Source organism: Montipora foliosa, chromosome 6, assembly GCF_036669935.1.
Source record: "Montipora foliosa isolate CH-2021 chromosome 6, ASM3666993v2, whole genome shotgun sequence".
In the NCBI taxonomy this organism is placed as follows: domain Eukaryota; kingdom Metazoa; phylum Cnidaria; class Anthozoa; order Scleractinia; family Acroporidae; genus Montipora; species Montipora foliosa.
In genome coordinates, this window is record NC_090874.1 from 10,410,126 (window position 1) to 10,427,625 (window position 17,500).

The following is a 17,500-nucleotide window of genomic DNA, read 5'->3' on the forward strand; positions in this document are numbered from 1 at the left end:
AAAATAATGGTATGAGGTACAGTGTAACCAGTCATTGTCTCAATGAACTGCTTTGCTGACATTTGGTTTGCTACCAAGTTTACTCAAGAGTTTATCATGTGATGTTTGCTTGGCTAGGATTAATGCCGAGATTTTAAACCTACTGACACCTCAAACTCCCTAGGATGCCCACTGGCAGTTGACAAGTAAAAACAATTATCTGCTGTTAGACAGAGTAAAATCTCAAGAAGTCTCACTCCCAGGGATCAATGGGTTAAGCTCCGAATTTAGAGTTAGGGTTAGAACTGGATGTTCACATGTTCACCAAACAAATTTAGCAAACAATTTGTGAGTAAAACAGAAATAAAATAATAACGTAACAAACCAAAATGAAATTTGTTTAAAGGGAAATGTACATAATTATACACTGTGCATTGTACTGCTACTAAATTGCAGACCAGTGAATGACCACCATGCAGGAGATCATGAATTTAAAAGTGCACCAAAACTCCAGGATTTTTTGTTGATAAAATGAGTGTTCCAACCAAAAGCCATGACTTTTACGATGCAAGCATAGAAATTGTGTGTTTCATAAAGTTTGGAAGAATCGTACATGTACATGAACTTGGACCCATGACCAATTGCATAGCAACAGTTCTTCAAGCACACAATAATATTGCAATTATTGCAAGACAATTTGCACTGTGATTGGGGTAGACTGGTTATTGAAAGCTGGGCATTTGTACAATGCACATATTCTGCTCTAGAAACTTTTCATCTCTATCTCACCTGTTTTCCAGTAAAGCCTTGACAGATCAGTTTAGTATCTTTCCCAATCAAGAGATTGCCCCTAGTGTAATTGTAGTTGTGGCGAATTCCAATTTGTTCAATGCTGACCCCTTTAAAAATTGAAAACAGGTAGCAGGGTCAGATTACGAGCCTGCAATTTGACCTGGCACAAAAAATGACTTCGCCCATTGCAAGTGTTTCAAATTTTTTAATTGACATGAAAAAATAACAACTAATTTTTTGTTCACCCTCTTACTTTGTAATAGCGAGGATAAAAACTACACTGTAGTCACAAATTTGTGATTCCTCCAGATATTTCAGTCACAAATTTGACTGCATCAGTCGCAATTTTAAGCCCTGTATGGGCCCCTACGTAGGGTAATAGGCTGACAGGGGGCTCAGTCTAAGAACTACAATCACATTATTAAAGATGAGACAGGTCTGGAGGTCAAGGAATTAAAAATGCAAGGATTGGGGACATACAGCATTTCATCATAGCTTAAGAACCGTGAACATCTGCACAAATAATAAGTAGGGGACATTACCGATAATAGCACTGGATCTTAAGAAATATGAACACCAAACTCTATCATGATATCTAAAATTAATTAACTACAGTGTACATGTAATCACAAAATGTGACAGGAAGAACCTCATAAGTTGATTTCTATGGTAAGGAGTCTTAGCTCTTTTCATTATAAAGGCTACATTGCCAAAGGTGAACCTCACATCCACTGATGTAAATGTAACAAATACAGGTACATGCAACTTCAGAATACCCGCCACTAAAACAGTATGTGGTAAAAGATATTATCTTACTCTGTCAGTCCCAAAGTTCATAAAGGAGCAAGGATGGCACAGTCGGTTAGTGCGCAGCCTTGGTGCTAGAGGTCCTGAGTTCGATTCCCGGATTTCGCATCCTTGTTTTGACTTCTTTCCTTTCCGTGTAGCTATGTACACTGTACAGTGTAGCTTTAAATACCCGTAAAACGGAGCACTGATGGAGAGGGGGGGGGGAGTAAAATGAGCACACCGTCGACCTCAGGTTTGTCACTTGAATTACTGTTATGAGTTATCGACATTAAATATGGTTACTTTACCTTACTTTATAAAGAAATTTTATGGACATTACATGTATTTTAGTAAGTGAAACTATGTGTATTGCTCCCACATTCCAAAACAGTCACAGTCCCCACACTAAGTTGAAAGAGAATGAATAGTTTGGGATAAAAAGTACTGCTAAAATTTTGCACTCCCAAATTCAATAAGAAATAGAGGTGAGTGAAACTACTGTGCCTCCGCTCCCACAATTCCAAAGTCAATAAAGAATGACAGTCATGCAGTGTACATGTGTGAGTGAAATGACTTCTCCCAGTCCCACACTCCAAAAGTTGATAAAGAAAGCATGTTAAGTGGAGTGACAGAGTATCAAGTTCCATGAGAGCAGCTTTCATTAATGGAAACAATGAAGAGGTCTACAATGTACATGTATGTATAAAGACATGCTGGAAAATGGGAAGGAAAATTAATTTGTTGTCCTTGTAAAATACCACAAGGCCCTGCATATTTTGTAATGCGGTTACTAAAGTATTCTTAAAAGCGATAACTGCGACATTGTGAGAGTCATTAGTTCAATTCCGGCTGGACCAACACTCAGGGTCTTAAAATAATTGAGGAGTCAAAAAGTGCTGTCTTTATAATTACAGCTGCAAATGGTCAGATTTTCAAGTCTTCTGGGATGAGGGCTAGAAACCATAGGTCCTGCCTCATGAACTCTATGGGATACTACAGAGCCCACACATTATTTGAAAAGAGTAGTACATTGTAGGCACAGAGTTTCCGGTGTTTTGGTCTGGCCTTTGCTTCAGAAATGTGGTTGGCTTGGCATAATCTTCTGAATGGACTACTGATTGCGGAGACCACAACATCATAAAAAGAAAAGGAAAGGAAAGGAACTTTATTGAAGGACGGCACCTAATCCAAAGGTATTTTTGCGTGGTTTACTGAACATGCCAGAAAAGCAGATCTCAACAAGTGTTATTAAAATCAAAAAAAAAAATTGGGGTTAACCACACATTTTTCGAAGATAGTGTAATCATTAATATTTGTAAAAAGCTTTAAAATACAAAGCAATGTATGGTGTTCTTTTCCAGATTGATCCTTAATTATCTCTGAAAAATGCGTGGTTACCCTCAATTTTCTTTTTGAATACCAAGAGCACTTGCTACTTGCTAAGCTCTGCTTTCTCCGCATAGTTTTAAACCGCGCAATAATATCCCTGTGTTGATAAGCACCACTGATTGGAAATCTGAGTATCTCAAGATGCGGAGAATGTAGGTGCAATAACAATAGTAGGCACCGTCCTTAAGTGTCCAGTCGTTCTAGCGCTGGAGCGCTAACTGGGGACACTGTAAACTGAAATCAATAATTACCAACAGAAATCAAATGTTGGTTTCTGAGGAAAGGGGAAAACCAGAGTACCCAAAGAAAAACTTCTCGGTGCAGAGTAGAGAAGCAACAAACTCAACCCACATATGACGCTGAGTCTGGGAATGGAACCTGGGTCACATTGGTGGGAGGCGAGTGCTCTCACCACTGCACCATCTCTGTACCCCAAAACAGCAAAACAGACAGTAGTCAAATAAGGAGTTCACGTGCTGAAACTGGTAAACCTAAACCTGAAGTTTAGCGCCATATGAGATACACAGGCTACTTTTCAGTCATTCTAGATAAGCTCAAAGCGACGATAGTCAAGTGGATTTATAATTATTGTAAACAAAGTTCCCTAGGACCCTAGGATAACTGTAACAGGCTTTGCATTGCAATCCATTGTCCGAATTAGCACGCTATTTTCCATTTATTCCAAGCAAAGGCAAATTTAAGGCTACACACAGTATTTTATACAGAATTTGACCGGGAGAAACTACAGAATTCAAGGCCGCACAGGGCCAAATCATACAAATTACTCATTTAACAATAGCACTATTATTATTCAATGATGTGGAAATAAGTGGCCCTGTATTCCGCGGATTAGTCATAGATTGAAAGCTTCAAATTTCAATAGATTTAAATTCCTAACGTAGGATGTAAGTAACGTAGCTTTTCACTCACCAAATCTTCGGAGTGCCAGACGAAACGCCATCTTGGAAAGAGCATTCCCAGTAGGCTTAGTGGGATTGATAATAGCCTCGTAGTGCGTCCTGGGTAACAGTCCCAGGTGTGAAGCGCGGTCAGTTTGGATTCGATTGAGTTTGTTGATGTTGCTATTTGTCTGTGTTTTGTAGACATGAAATAATTTTTATGACATGGATCTTAGTCCGGAAGAGCTCGATGTTAGCCCCCCTTGCTTTTTAGTAGAGAACTCACAGACGGAAGAATCTCAGCAACTGTGCCGATCGGACTCTGATCCTCACATTACGATACTGAAACAATTGCCGATTTTCGCCTTGTCAACGAGATCTGGTCTTCCCTCGAATTCAGCAACCTCGAGAAACGAGTTACTTGTACGTCTGTCTCAAACGTCTGTGCCATTGAGCTGTCCTAGTGGCAGTGGAGAAAAAAGCAGACAGGGAGAACCGGCGGATCACAGAGGGCAACAGAGAGATGGCGGGCAGGAGCAAGCAGGAGGAAGCAGTTCTCACGGAGGAGGTGGCCATGGTGAAGATCGAAGGTCAGGTGGTGCCGAAGGCGGTTACGGTGGAGGAGGGGGTGATGATGGGAGGGGTGGAGGTGATGATGATGAAAATAATGATAATGATGATGATGCAATTGATGACGAATCACCACCTGCTGAGGACCCATCTTCGTCATCCAGCAGTGATGTTCTGCCAAGTTTGGTTCGCCCTGAAGATATTATAGCCAGCAACCAGTGGAAAGACCAAAAGTTTACTGCCTCAGAAGTAAAGCTTCAGCAAGGTGTTGAAAGAAGATCACACAATGATTCATCGTCATCAGCTGGTGTCATTTTTGATTATGGCAGTGGAGGTAGTGTTCATAACTCAAGTGATGATCGCTATAGTCAGGCGTCAACTAGAATTGTTGGTGAAGGGGCTGATGTTGCGGCTGATATTCCTTCGGTTGAAAGTCTGAGTGAAGCATCAACTGCCCCTGTTGAATCTGCAGTAGAAATAGAAAAGAAGTCATCCAGTTCCTCTAGTGCTGGTAGGTAACACTTAGATTTTGTAACAAAAAAAAACTGGGTTATTATTATAATAACAAGAGTCTATTACCCAAGAGTAAGAATCTGGTATCAGGTTTGTCCCCATCCTTCCTGCAAGCAGAGCCTTTCTTTTGCTTGCTCAATTTTGGCATTCTCGAGAAAGGCTCTGCATGAATCGAGTAAGATCCTTATTGAATATGCGCTGCATATTGCCAGGATACAGTCTCGAACCCAAGCCTAATATGCCAGATCTTGCCGCCATCTTGGTTTTTCATGGTACAGCGGGCTCCATTATAACCATCGGTTTTGTCACTAAACGGAACGCTCGCACTGGAAAAACTGGTTTGACGAGAGAAAACAAGATCGACTAGTTCAGAAGTTCGGGCTGCGGCAGCTTCAAAGAGTTGACGCGATTCGGGCAGAGCCTCATTTTCTCCTCCTCAGTAAAGAAAAAGACAAAAGGAGGCTCTGCTCGCAGGGTGGTCCCCATCAGGCTGAGCATAAAAAAAGTGTCCATTTTTAAACCAAGTTTTGTGGGAAATAAACAATAGACCAAATATTTATCCCAATTCAAATCTCCCAGGGTTAAGATTCTTTGTTTATTGCATTTGCATTATATAATGTAGCATTCACATTTTTTAAGATGGAAATACCCGGAAGAAAAGGTTTTATTCCCAAAGGGTTTGAATTGGGTACAACTTTGTGGGGTTAAACACATTATGCTCGTAAATGTGACCATTATGCTTTTTAGCGTTACCCTAAAAATTGTACCATCATGCCGAAAATTATGCTTGTGCCAGACCATTATGCTTGTGTGATGCTGGCTGAAATTTCACCCTTGAATCCACGGTACCACCCAAACAAGTCCTCAAAGCTTAAAACGCAACAAAATTTTAGTATTTTCGTTTTACTCTTAAAGGCGACAAAAAACAACGCGGTACATCTAAAATGTGTAAAGTATGTATGTATGTCAGCAATTTGGTCTATGTTTATCTCTTGTTGTATTGAAGCATTAATAAACATTCAATATAGTCTCGAAGCGCAAGGTCTTGCAAATGTCCAAATGGGACTTACATGTACCATGACTTGTTATGATTGTTGCCAGGATGACTGCCAAGCCTGATGGACCTGACATAATGCTGTAACCAGGCCTCTAAACCAATAACCAAGCCTTAGAAAGAGCTGAATAATCAGACAGGAGGAATTCGATATTATTTCTTATATTTTCACTGAAAATATGGAAAATATTAGTTTTGTAGCATTATGCTAAAATTATGCTTTAAACTTGGCCATTATGCCGGCATTATGCGCAATGCTCTGACCTACAACATTGAGTTAGCCAATTTGGTCTACTGTTTATTTTCCCGCAAACTTGGTTTAAAAATAGATACTTTTCTGACGGTTATGGGGACAAGTCTAATTTGGGTAAATCTTACTCGTGGGTGTACAGCTCTGTATACAATACAATCACGGTTTTAATGTTGATGAGTTGTTTATTTGTTTGTAAAATTATTACCAGTAATTAACATTTTGATAATACTATAGTACCTCAACACTGAAGGTACATGTACCACTGTATTTGCAGGTAAATCCGGAATAGGCTCCAGTGGTAGCAGAAGCAGCTGTTATCAGGGAGATTTAAGCAGTTTATCAAGTGGTGGAAGTGTTCAATTATCACCTGGAGTACGCAAACATCTTCCACTCCATTCTATGCTTCGGACTCAGTCAACAAGTGACACCAGCTCCAGTAGTGCTGCAAGCAAGGAAGATAAGATTTGTGGCAAAGTTGGTGGGTATGCGGTTTATGTGATAAAAGAGGGAGATGGATCTGAAGTCTGCTCTTCACAAGAAGACATGTTTGCCGATGGAGAGGGTGATAAGGAACCAGTAATTGTGTCGTCAGACCTGTCAGCAGATGGCTCCCACATCGTTCCCCCAAAGCATCACTCTACTCCTACTGAAAGTCAGAGCACCAACAAAATCCATCATCACGGTCATGAAAAACCACTGCACTCACAAGTCCTTATGGCTAAGCAGCGGACCTCGACACCTTCAGAAGATGGTGGATTTCTTCCTACGCCCCCTTCCCAGGGGACACCAATTTCCAACCTGAGCCGGTTTCAGAGCTTGCAGTTTTCTGGGGAACCCTGTGCCAGAGAGACATCATCATCTTCATCAGATAAGGTGTTCACATCTTCCCAGGAACAGAGTTCTCCTCCAGGATTGACTCCTTCTTCCCCGACAGCTGGCGAGGAAGAGTCTAGGGAAAGGAAAAGTATAAGGTGAGGAAGGATTGAATCTAAAGGATCATTCAGAAAGTATTGGAGCCACTGAAAGGTTTGACCCCTCAGGTGCCCTACGATGCCCCTAGTTGATATTAGTCCCAGTAGTCATTGGGTCAATAATCCTTGTTTGAACCTCGATATGGTGAAAAGCAAAATAAATAAATAAATAAAGTCACTTGTAAAATTAATTAATATTATTTTTTATATAATAACCCAAGTTATTCACGGATTTTGATTGGTTCTTGCCTATGATCTATTAGAGGACAGACGCACGATTGACGTCACCGTCAGCTTTTATGCGAATAAAGTTTAATTCTTTATTATATAAAACAAATAGCTTCCTTGTAGCCGTGGGTCTGTTCAGTAATAGATCACAGAAGACGTCAAAATGTGGTAAGAACATCAGTGACACACTCGGCTATCGCCTCGTGTGCCACTTTTTTGTTCTTACCACATTTTGACGTCATCTGTGATCTATTACTGAACAGACGCACGGCAACATGGAATCTATTTGTTAAATAGCTAGTGTTTCTGGCCAATATAACATGGGCTGTGATTGGCTAAGAGCAGCTAAGCGCTAGGGCATTATTCTCCTGTAAAGCCCATGGGCACAGATTATGGATTATGCAAATTAGTTTTTTCTTCTTTAGAACCGTTCTTTTAGCCATATAATAAACAACTTAATAACAACTTAATTCAGTTGTCACAGCAAAATCTCAAACCTCTGCCTCAGTTAGAGATTTTGCTGTAGCGATCTCACTCTTACATGTAGTTATTATTATATAAGTACTGTACTAGTTAAAATTATTCAGCAAAATTATAACTAATCAGCAGGTACTATTTGAGTCATGTCTACTCTGTAAGCCCCAATACAAATCAACTGGGGTTCAGTTGATGAATTACAAAATGTAATCGGTTTACAATAAAAAAAATACCGGCAACACAGAAATATTAAATGGCAAGGAAAGTTGCAAGTAATGAAATATATGAAAAAAACTCTCAATTGTCTAACTCCCGGATGTCTTGATATCTCATTGCAGTGTGCAGCACTGTTGTACAATTAGGGTTTCAACTCCTGTTTAAAACTCCTTTTTTTTTGTTTTCAACCTTCTTTGTAACTTTGTAAGCTGCTTCCTTTACTGTGATCTTTCACTTAGAAAATCATTTCAAATGGGAGTGAAAGTACTTTCTCATATTCCAGGGTTGTCAATAAGGGCCCGTAGCCGGCCAAAACTGCTGGCTAGTAAGCCATCTTCAGCCGGCTTCTTTCATCTCATTTTACCACAAGTGAAGATGAATAACCACGCCTCCCCAAGTGACAAGTAAAATCTAATTAACTCTCATGCCTAGAGGTCAGGGGAGAGTTTTTGAGTGGATGTAGGGATTGCTAATGGAAAGTGCCAGAAGCACCTCAAAACAGCAAAACTCCATTATAAGTTAACCAACTATTTATTTCCAATTACTTTTGTACCTTGTAAATTGAGGTACCAGTGTACCTCAAAAGAACCATTTTTATTTGTTTTTGACAGAAAATGCAAATCATACTTTTCCCTAAACCTCGTCTCTGTTCTTTTGTTGTAAAACAACATCAGTCTATTCAATTCCTTTCAGTTCTGAAGAAAGGAGTATTGGGAGCAAACATCCTCAGGCAACAGATGCTGGGAATGCAGACCAAGAGCTATCAGAGATATCAAAGGCTGCCTCTGAATTGTTGCAATCATTTGACTTATCTCCAACTGAACAGGAACATCCCCGGATGCTCAAACAGAAGGAGACACGAGATGGTGATGAAGTCATTTTACCTCGCTGGCAACAACTACAAGGAGTTGCTTCAAGAGACAGTGCATCAAACGGGAAAAAATCGACATCATCAAATTCCAGCTCGCCAAATATGGCATCTTCTGACGATGCAGACAAGCCGGAGTTAGAAGTGCCTCAGATGCACGAGTGGCAGTCGGTCGCCAGTGTTCTACGTGAATCGTCTAGCTCCAGCTCTGAGGGTGCAAAGATGGAAACTGCAGGGCAAATGTTAGCTACAAGTGACAAAGATCCACCAGAGAAGGTTCAGATACATGTATTAGTGGGTGAGAGCCTCTCACAAAGTAACTTGTGCACACCTGCGTCCCCTGTTATAAAGGAAGATTGCACGAAGGAAGCAATACAGCAAGACCAGTCTATTTCTCCATCGTCTCTTGCATTTGATCCTTTTAATGCTAATCAGAGTTCCATTGAAGGTGCTGACGGGGGGCCTTTCATGGCAGTTGGTCCCACGCAACCTGAAATGAGTGAGGACATGTTTCGCCCAAGCATAACACAAGAAAGTTCTCGACAAGTCATGGATATTCCAGGTATTAGTCCAACAATGTTTCCAATAGCCATCAGCTAGCTAATTTCACCAGGTGAAAGAGGTTCTATCTCTGTCTAAAATAATTAATTGAAACTCTAATGCTCAAATCAGAGTTTCTTTATTGCTGAGATCATGTTCTGGATGCAGAAATTGGGTTTTAATCTGGTGGTATTTGCTGTGTGGCTCAAGTATGACCTTATCTCCAGGCCCGGGTTGCTCGAAGCATGGTTTGTGCCAACCAGTGTTAAATAACACGGAAACCTATAGGTTTTGACACCTCTTAACCAACGGTTTGCGCTAACCAGGCTTCGAGCAACCGGCCCGTAATAGCTATCTTCCGACTGATGAAGACTTATCCTGTCTTGCAGCTGATCAAGCAGCTGATCAAAGAATGGAAGAGGAAGATGACGAAAAAGGTGAAGATTCTCAGGAGATTGTTTTTTCACTTCACCTAACCCAGTCCCAGGCAGATGTGGACAGTCAGCTGCCACTTGGAACCAGTGCAGTGATTGAGAATATCCAGAAAATATCGGTATGTTCAAATTAGTTTGAAGCTGGGTAAAGGCAGCAGCTTTTTCCGATACTTAATTTTTCCTATCACTTCGGCACGTGAATCTTAGTATAAAATGTTTAAGCGCATGTAGGATTAAGTAATGGACAACAGGGATCGCGTTAACGCAGAAATCGTGCATTTTTACGCAAATAAAATCCAAAAAATGCATGATCGAAATTTTAATGCGTCCCAGGACGCAAGGCACAACTTGCTTTGATTTGTTAGTATATTCTGTTGTTTGTAAAACTGTTGGAGCGATCTGTGATCATAATTGAAGTTCTAAGGAATGGGGTTTAAAACATCTAAAAAGGTTAAAACTAAATTTTCGACCGCCTTCTGCGGTCTTCTTCAGAGGAATGTACTCTGCAAGTCGCTGAATGCAAATATATAGCAAAAGACGTCACTGTTCGTTGCTCCTAAGGGAGGAAACCAGTGATGCGTAAACCCTTGGAAAGGGCGCTCTTTCATTAACAGAGTTCTTGTCCAGGAATGAATGTAACGGCTCTAGAAAAAGCCTTTGTCAGCCGGTCCTATGCATATGCGTCAATATCAATTCCAAGTTGGTTACTCTCTTTTTCTCGCAGAGGGTCACCAAGATTTTGGGACCCCCAAAAAATGCTTGGGACCCCAATTTGGCCGAACATGCGGGTCCCAGGACCCAGATTGAAAAATCCTAGTGCCATCCCTGGGACAAGGTCAACCATGTATCCAGCCCTATTACACACGAAACGCAAAAATGGCCACCATCAACTTATTCTTTTAGCTTTGTGCTGATTAGCCTGACAAGTCTCATTCCATCTTCTTGGAACTGAATCGTGTTAAAGTCTTCATGTTCTTGTCTGCTTTTGTCTTCACTCAAGTTTCTACTTCATCATTCACTACTGTACAGTAAAAAGTTATTGACTGTGTGACGAAAGTCATAATCTGTAATTTTGTTATCTTACAATTGTAGGTATCAACCGTTGCAGAAATTTCAACTGATGTCTCAGTGGAAAAACCAGCTGAAGTATTTCAAGGAGAAGAGGAAGCATCTTCAAAGGACGACGGTTCAAGCATCAAGAATAAAGATCCTGAAACAATTCACAGGGAAGATTTAGCACCCTTATCAAAACAGGACTCGAGTAGCCAGTCCATCTTGGCGCCTCTCGCACAGCCCCAGAGTTTTCAGCCCCTTCATGTACCATCTATCTCCGAGTCTTCTGGGACATTGGACGTTCAAGAACCACAGCTTGAAAAGGTGATGAGCCAGAAAGGTGTAAATGTCACGGAAACAAAAACTGACACGACCAATGAGAGCGAACGTATTACAAGAATGGCTCCCCACCCTTCTTCCGCAGATGTTACAGTCGTTACCCCTCCTGAACCGCCCATCTTGCTCGAGACTTCTGCCGGTGTGTCTTCGGAAGTGAAGGATAGCGTAGCTGAGGATTTTGCTAGAGGATCACCAAACACAACTCAAGAAGAAGGTCTACATTGGAAACCAACAAAACCAAGACTTCTCGCAACGATATTTTCCGACACTTCCAGTGAATCCGGGCAAAGTGGAGGGTTTCACTTTTCACTACCCAAGCAGCCCCTGAGACCTTCAGTATCCACCACCCCACCCCCCTTAAGACCTACTCACCACGACACTCCAGACTCACAGGAAAGGGGTAGTAGGCGTAGTATCCTGCCCGATGTCGTTCTACCTGTGGTGTCAGAAACTCCTGGAATGTCTAGTCAAGGTAATTTTATTCCTTTGCAGGTTAAACGTACAGGTAATTCTTATTTAAAGTGAGCTCAACAGAAACAGTTTGTCGCTGGTATTTATGCTTTTCTACTATGACACACATACAGGCGGACAGTACTTTTGCAAGTTAGTATATTTTAAAACAGTGGATAGCATTGAAGGCGTCCTCTGATTGGCTACTCAAACTCCTAATATCCTTTGTTAGTATATACTAAAACAGTGGATAGCGTTGAACTCGCGCGCTTATTGGCTACTCAAACTCTGGACATCCTTTGTTATTAAATTTTCAACCTCGGTTACTGCATTTCTCGTGCTCTGATTGGTTCACTCATGGCAATTGATTGCGCTAGGCGTTGCTAACCTAATATTTTTTTTCGGCCGGAAAGCGAAATTTCTCTCTGAATAAAGCAAAAACAAAACCTTTTTGTGGATCGATTCCGAAGTTGTAGAAATACGGGGAAAGGCAAGAAATGTTTTTGTGATGAGCCTGCGTCTGTCTGGCCATAAGGTATTACACAACGTCGCATCTTCATCAAGTTTCTTCGATTTCGCTCGGATTTTCTCGCTTTTTTCGCTCGTATTTCCAAACTTTTGTTGCTTGTTGGATGTGAGACTTGGTTATAGGCAACTCGACGCTACGCGTCTCATTGGCTATTTACCATCTCATATCCAACGCGCGCTCATGGAATAATTGTGAACTCCGAACAACTCGCGCGGGATTTGGGGCCGAAAATATTGTAATCGTTGCCGCAATAAATTAGTTAAAATCATCTTTTTGTGCTATACTATCCACCACTAGCCACCTCCACTTCAGTGAATAATTAGTATATCGGAGGCCAAAACGCCAACAATCGTCACTTTCTCGACTTGTTTTCCCGCTTGTTTGCTCTGCGCCTTTATTGGTTCATTGATTGTCTGATTTGATGGTTTTTCTTCATTTTAATTCTCAAATCCACCCTTTCCAAATTAGCAACAAGGAACTATTATTACAAGTAAATCAATTTAATTTCGTTTTTCAATACTTATTTTAAGCTCCTCAAAGTTCTTTGGATCTGCTCAGGCCACAGTCCCTCACGATCTCCATGCCGCGCCATGGGTCCCCTGTCAGTGACTCGGAAAATACAGAGCCTATCTTCCGCTTCCACACCACTCTTCCACCGGTGGCCACGACGCCAGGTACCTCAGACACCGAGCCGCCCTGTGCCCCTGAGCCACCGAGGTCCATTTTCAGCCGTGCTCGGGAGGCTCTCGCAAAAAGTAGGAAAGGAGAAATGGCCATGGACAGCGAGCATGACCCATTCGCGTTTACTGCCGAAGACGAAGATCCTGAGCCAGTTAATAAGAGACGCAAGACGGAATCTCCGAGACGAGCACGAGAAACCGATATAATACCTCAGAGAGCAGGTGGAAGGATTGATAAAAGCAGTGAATCGTCCGAAGAAGACGACGAAGTAAGGGAAAGCCCTTCGAAGGAACAATCGATCGATTCTGACAAAGAGCATCCTGGGTCCGCAAAGCCCAGTTCTCTCCAAGAAGGCGTTAGTTTCAAACGGATGCGTCAAGACGAAAGCAGTGGTTCTGGTCAAAGCGAAGTTGTTGGAGAACGCAGTCCCAAGCGTGCGAGAAGGGAAGACAGCATGGAGAAGCCAGGGGAGAAACCGGAAACATCGTCGTCAGAAGCTGTGCACTATCGGCAGATAACGCACACTCGAACCGTTACTACGATAACCACTCATGTCCAACGGGTTGTCACAGTTAGTATTGTGGACAAGGACTCGGGAGATGTTGTGGAAGTGTTGAGTTACGAAGAGGACGATGATCCAAAGGTCGAAACCGTGGAAAAGGAGAAAGAGGTAGTGCATGATTTTATGGAGTCATCCACTCTCGAAGGATCCCGTGTGACGGTAACACCTAAGTCTCCAAAACGCCAAGAAGTACGGAAATTGCACCACAGGAGTTCTCCGCGAATAAAGAAGCCAGCCTCTAGTAAAACGCAAACAAATACTGAGAAAAAGAAGTCTGGAAAAAGAGGGCTAGGTGAAACTGTGAAAGAATCAGGAGTGAGTGATCACGCTCAGGTCGGAGACCAGACGGTAGAGATCCCCACTATCACTAGACAAAGCACACTTCCGGTTGCAGAAGAGGAACTAGCTCTTCAACGGACCTCATCAAGCGATTCTTCATTGACCCCGGGAACGCGAGTCTTAGCAAAGTGGCTCGACGGCTATTTCTACCCAGGGGCAATAACCACTAAGCAGTACAAGAATGGTCGATACCTTGTCACTTTTGACGACGGCGATAAACGACGGATCCCTAGGGAAAACATCATCGTCAAGGATTTGTTGCCCGCGGGACAAAGCGTCATGGCCCAAGGAGACTTCGAGGACGATTTTTATGAGGAGGGAGTTATTGTCGGCCATTACCGTGATGGCAATGAACGTGGCTACGAAATCCAGACCCAGAACGGAGCAATCAGTCGGTTTCCTCGCAGTCGAGTTATTTTATCAGAAAAACAAGCCGCGGCTATTCTATCCAGCGAGAGCTCTTTTAATGTGACAAGTGGCTCCAGCGTCAGTATTGGAGCTCATAGTTTACGGTTACGCAAAGATGGCAGCGCTGGAAATAGCAGTACAAATCCACACTTCTTGAACAAGTCAGGGAGCACTGAATCCAAGGACACTAGTCACAAAGACACAAGTGGTAGTTCAAGCGATGGTAAGAAACGTGGTAAAAAAGACGCGAGTGCGCCACCGCACTCCAGCCCAAAAGCGATGGAGGCAAAGACGTCTGAAATGATGGGTGGTGAAACGCCAAAATCTACTCACAAGTCGAATCAAAAAGCCAAAGCACAGGTGCGGCGAGCTGGGCAGCGGATTTCCCAAATAACTGACTCTAGCAGTTCAGACGAACAAAATGCCCACCCCTCCAAAAGGAGACAGGTCAAGAGAGGCTTGTCAGCAGCGTATGGAGCTAAATCGCCCGTTAGCCTTCCAGCCAAGAGGCCCTCCGAACCGCCTACACGGCGTTCGCCAAGGAAACAGATGAGCACAGAGGCGGATGATTCTGTGACAGGCGCTGCTACTGCAAATAGAAATTTATTTGCCGGATTAGCTTTCTTGGTGACTGGAGTTGAGCGAGAGAGAAACGAACCCGACGAATCTGACAGTGAATCGGAGAGAATCGAGTTTAATCGGGACGTTATCAAGCGCCAGATCGAGACCGGGGGTGGCGTCGTGCTTTCGTCGTTCCCTCAGTCCCAGATCTCAGGCGCGGAATGTTTCTTAATTTCCAACCGACATCAAAGAACACAAAAGTTTTTCCAGTCGCTCGCCTCTGGGATCCCTTGCGTGTCTCATATGTGGATCAATGACAGCTGTTCTTTTAACAAGCGCCTGGATTACAAGAAATACCTACTTCCGGCTGGCGAGAGCCTTGAGGCTGACGACATAGTTGAATGCCGACCGCGAAGAAACATTCTTGGAAACATGCGAGTGAGTTTTTGTAATTTGTATTTTCTCTTTTCTTTAATGAAAGCTTTTTTCTTTGAGGTAAACGCTTTTATTACGGGCGAAGAACGAAGTCCTCAACTGGAACCATTCATAAGAAAGCTATTAGCAATGAGTTTGGTTTTATCAACGGAGTTGATAATGTAAATTGGCCACCGTACAGAGATTCTAAAAGCTGACGTTTCGAGCGTTAGCCCTTCGTCAGAGCGAATCGAGGGATTATGGGTTACGTGTAGTTTTTATAGTAGAGTAGGAGCTACGCTATTGGTGGTAACATGGCAACGTGAAAAATAGGAATATATTAGTTAAATGAAAAGCGTTCGTTAATACCGTGAGGATTAAGGGTGCCGATTTGAAAGATGAATTTTTGTTCCAGATTCTTGCGGCTTTCCGTCGTACCTAGATGTAGGGAAAGGCCGCAGATAGCCATGTGTTTTTTGGAGTGGTTAGGCAGATTAAAATGGCGAGCGACTGGCTTGGATGCATCCTTGTCATTCTTCTTCACCCTCACTTTCCATCCTCATAATCACGCAGTCAAAAGCATCATTCTTAGTAATTTTAAATTACTCCAAAATGATCCCGAGACTGGTAGAATCTTTTCGCAACCTCCACTTATTTCATTCAAACGCGACAAAAACGTAGGCAACTTTTTAGTTAGAAGCGCGCTCAAAACTAACGAGCAACCCGGCACTTTCAAATGCGCGCGCTCACGATGCAAAACTTGTCTTTTCATTGTTAACACTAGCAAGATATCGGGACCTAAGCGATCTGTTAAGATCACCGATCGTTTCACATGTACCTCCGCAAATGTCATTTATTGCATAACCTGCACGTTATGCAATAAATTATACATTGGTGAGACAGGTAGACGACTAGGTGACCGATTTCGCGAACACCTTCGCGATGTTGAGAAGAATGACAAGGATGCATCCAAGCCAGTCGCTCGCCATTTTAATCTGCCTAACCACTCCAAAAAACACATGGCTATCTGCGGCCTTTCCCTACATCTAGGTACGACGGAAAGCCGCAAGAATCTGGAACAAAAATTCATCTTTCAAATCGGCACCCTTAATCCTCACGGTATTAACGAACGCTTTTCATTTAACTAATATATTCCTATTTTTCACGTTGCCATGTTACCACCAATAGCGTAGCTCCTACTCTACTATAAAAACTACACGTAACCCATAATCCCTCGATTCGCTCTGACGAAGGGCTAACGCTCGAAACGTCAGCTTTTAGAATCTCTGTACGGTGGCCAATTTACATTATCAACTCCGTTGATAAAACCAAATTTTTGTATATTAGCAATGAGGACTTCTTCTTGTTAAGGATTATATTCACACCAAGCACGCAGACACAAGAGGAACGAAAATTTTCCATTTTTGCGTTCGCTTTGTGCCTTATCTGGGTTTGCGTCGCATATTTTCTCGTGTGAATATCCGGAACATGCGCAGACGCACGCCAAGGCAAAGATCGTCTGCGCAGCCTTTTGCTTGTATCGCCCCCCTAGTGTGGGGTAGGGTCGTACCTCTTGCTGAACACTATATTTCATTGGCTGTATAGCAATAGGTGTCGTACTTCCCATTTTGTTGTGCTGAATCCATTGTTATCTTTGTTCGTTCTATTGTTCTTTTGCCCAATCCTGACGCCCGTTCAGTGAGGTACGACACGACCCCTAGTGTGGATGCGTTTGGTCTGTATACACGTCTCTAGTGTGAACGGGCCTTAATAGCGAGCGAAATAATCTTTGTGGCTTCCTAACTGAAGAATGGCACATATCCCTCGATCCATTAAAAAACCATGGTGTGTTATCTTGACTGATTCAAGTTTACTCCATTACTTGAAGTTCTCCATGTCTGTCAAGTCAGGGGAAATTTCAACGAAAATGTAGCTGGCAAGATTTTCCAGCCTTCAGCCTATCCCAAGCTATTGGCCGATGAAACATGCTATGAGGCGAATGGTTAACTAAGCACGTTTTGTTTAGGAATTGGCGTTAGGTCGGTTCTACACGAGGAGCTCACTCATGGGCTCCTGTCTTCAGTCAAAGTCAATATCTGCAAATGGCTAGTTTCGTATTTTCTTGAATAGAAATGTTAAATCGTGAATGAATCTTGTCTGCACATTCTTACTTCTTAATTACGAACTGTCTC

At 42.4% G+C, this 17,500-nt stretch overlaps 2 protein-coding genes across 2 annotated transcripts in view; one reads left to right on the top strand and one right to left on the bottom strand.

The window, feature by feature from the left end:
* The window catches only part of LOC138006630 (succinate--CoA ligase [ADP/GDP-forming] subunit alpha, mitochondrial-like), a 13,770-nt gene extending 9,845 nt beyond the window's left edge, over positions 1–3,925 (bottom strand). Inside the window, exons 1-2 of the mRNA XM_068853080.1 lie at positions 3,880–3,925; positions 769–878 (exon numbers count right to left, since the gene is read on the bottom strand). Coding sequence (XP_068709181.1) covers positions 769–878; positions 3,880–3,910 — 141 coding nt within the window. The 5' untranslated portion in view covers positions 3,911–3,925. The remainder of the gene's footprint in view (positions 1–768; positions 879–3,879) is intronic.
* Positions 3,926–3,977: 52 nt separating this feature from the next.
* The window catches only part of LOC138006631 (TP53-binding protein 1-like), a 14,750-nt gene continuing 1,227 nt past the window's right edge, over positions 3,978–17,500 (top strand). Inside the window, exons 1-6 of the mRNA XM_068853081.1 lie at positions 3,978–4,929; positions 6,513–7,209; positions 8,824–9,560; positions 9,928–10,091; positions 11,065–11,836; positions 12,874–15,332. Coding sequence (XP_068709182.1) covers positions 4,074–4,929; positions 6,513–7,209; positions 8,824–9,560; positions 9,928–10,091; positions 11,065–11,836; positions 12,874–15,332 — 5,685 coding nt within the window. The 5' untranslated portion in view covers positions 3,978–4,073. The remainder of the gene's footprint in view (positions 4,930–6,512; positions 7,210–8,823; positions 9,561–9,927; positions 10,092–11,064; positions 11,837–12,873; positions 15,333–17,500) is intronic.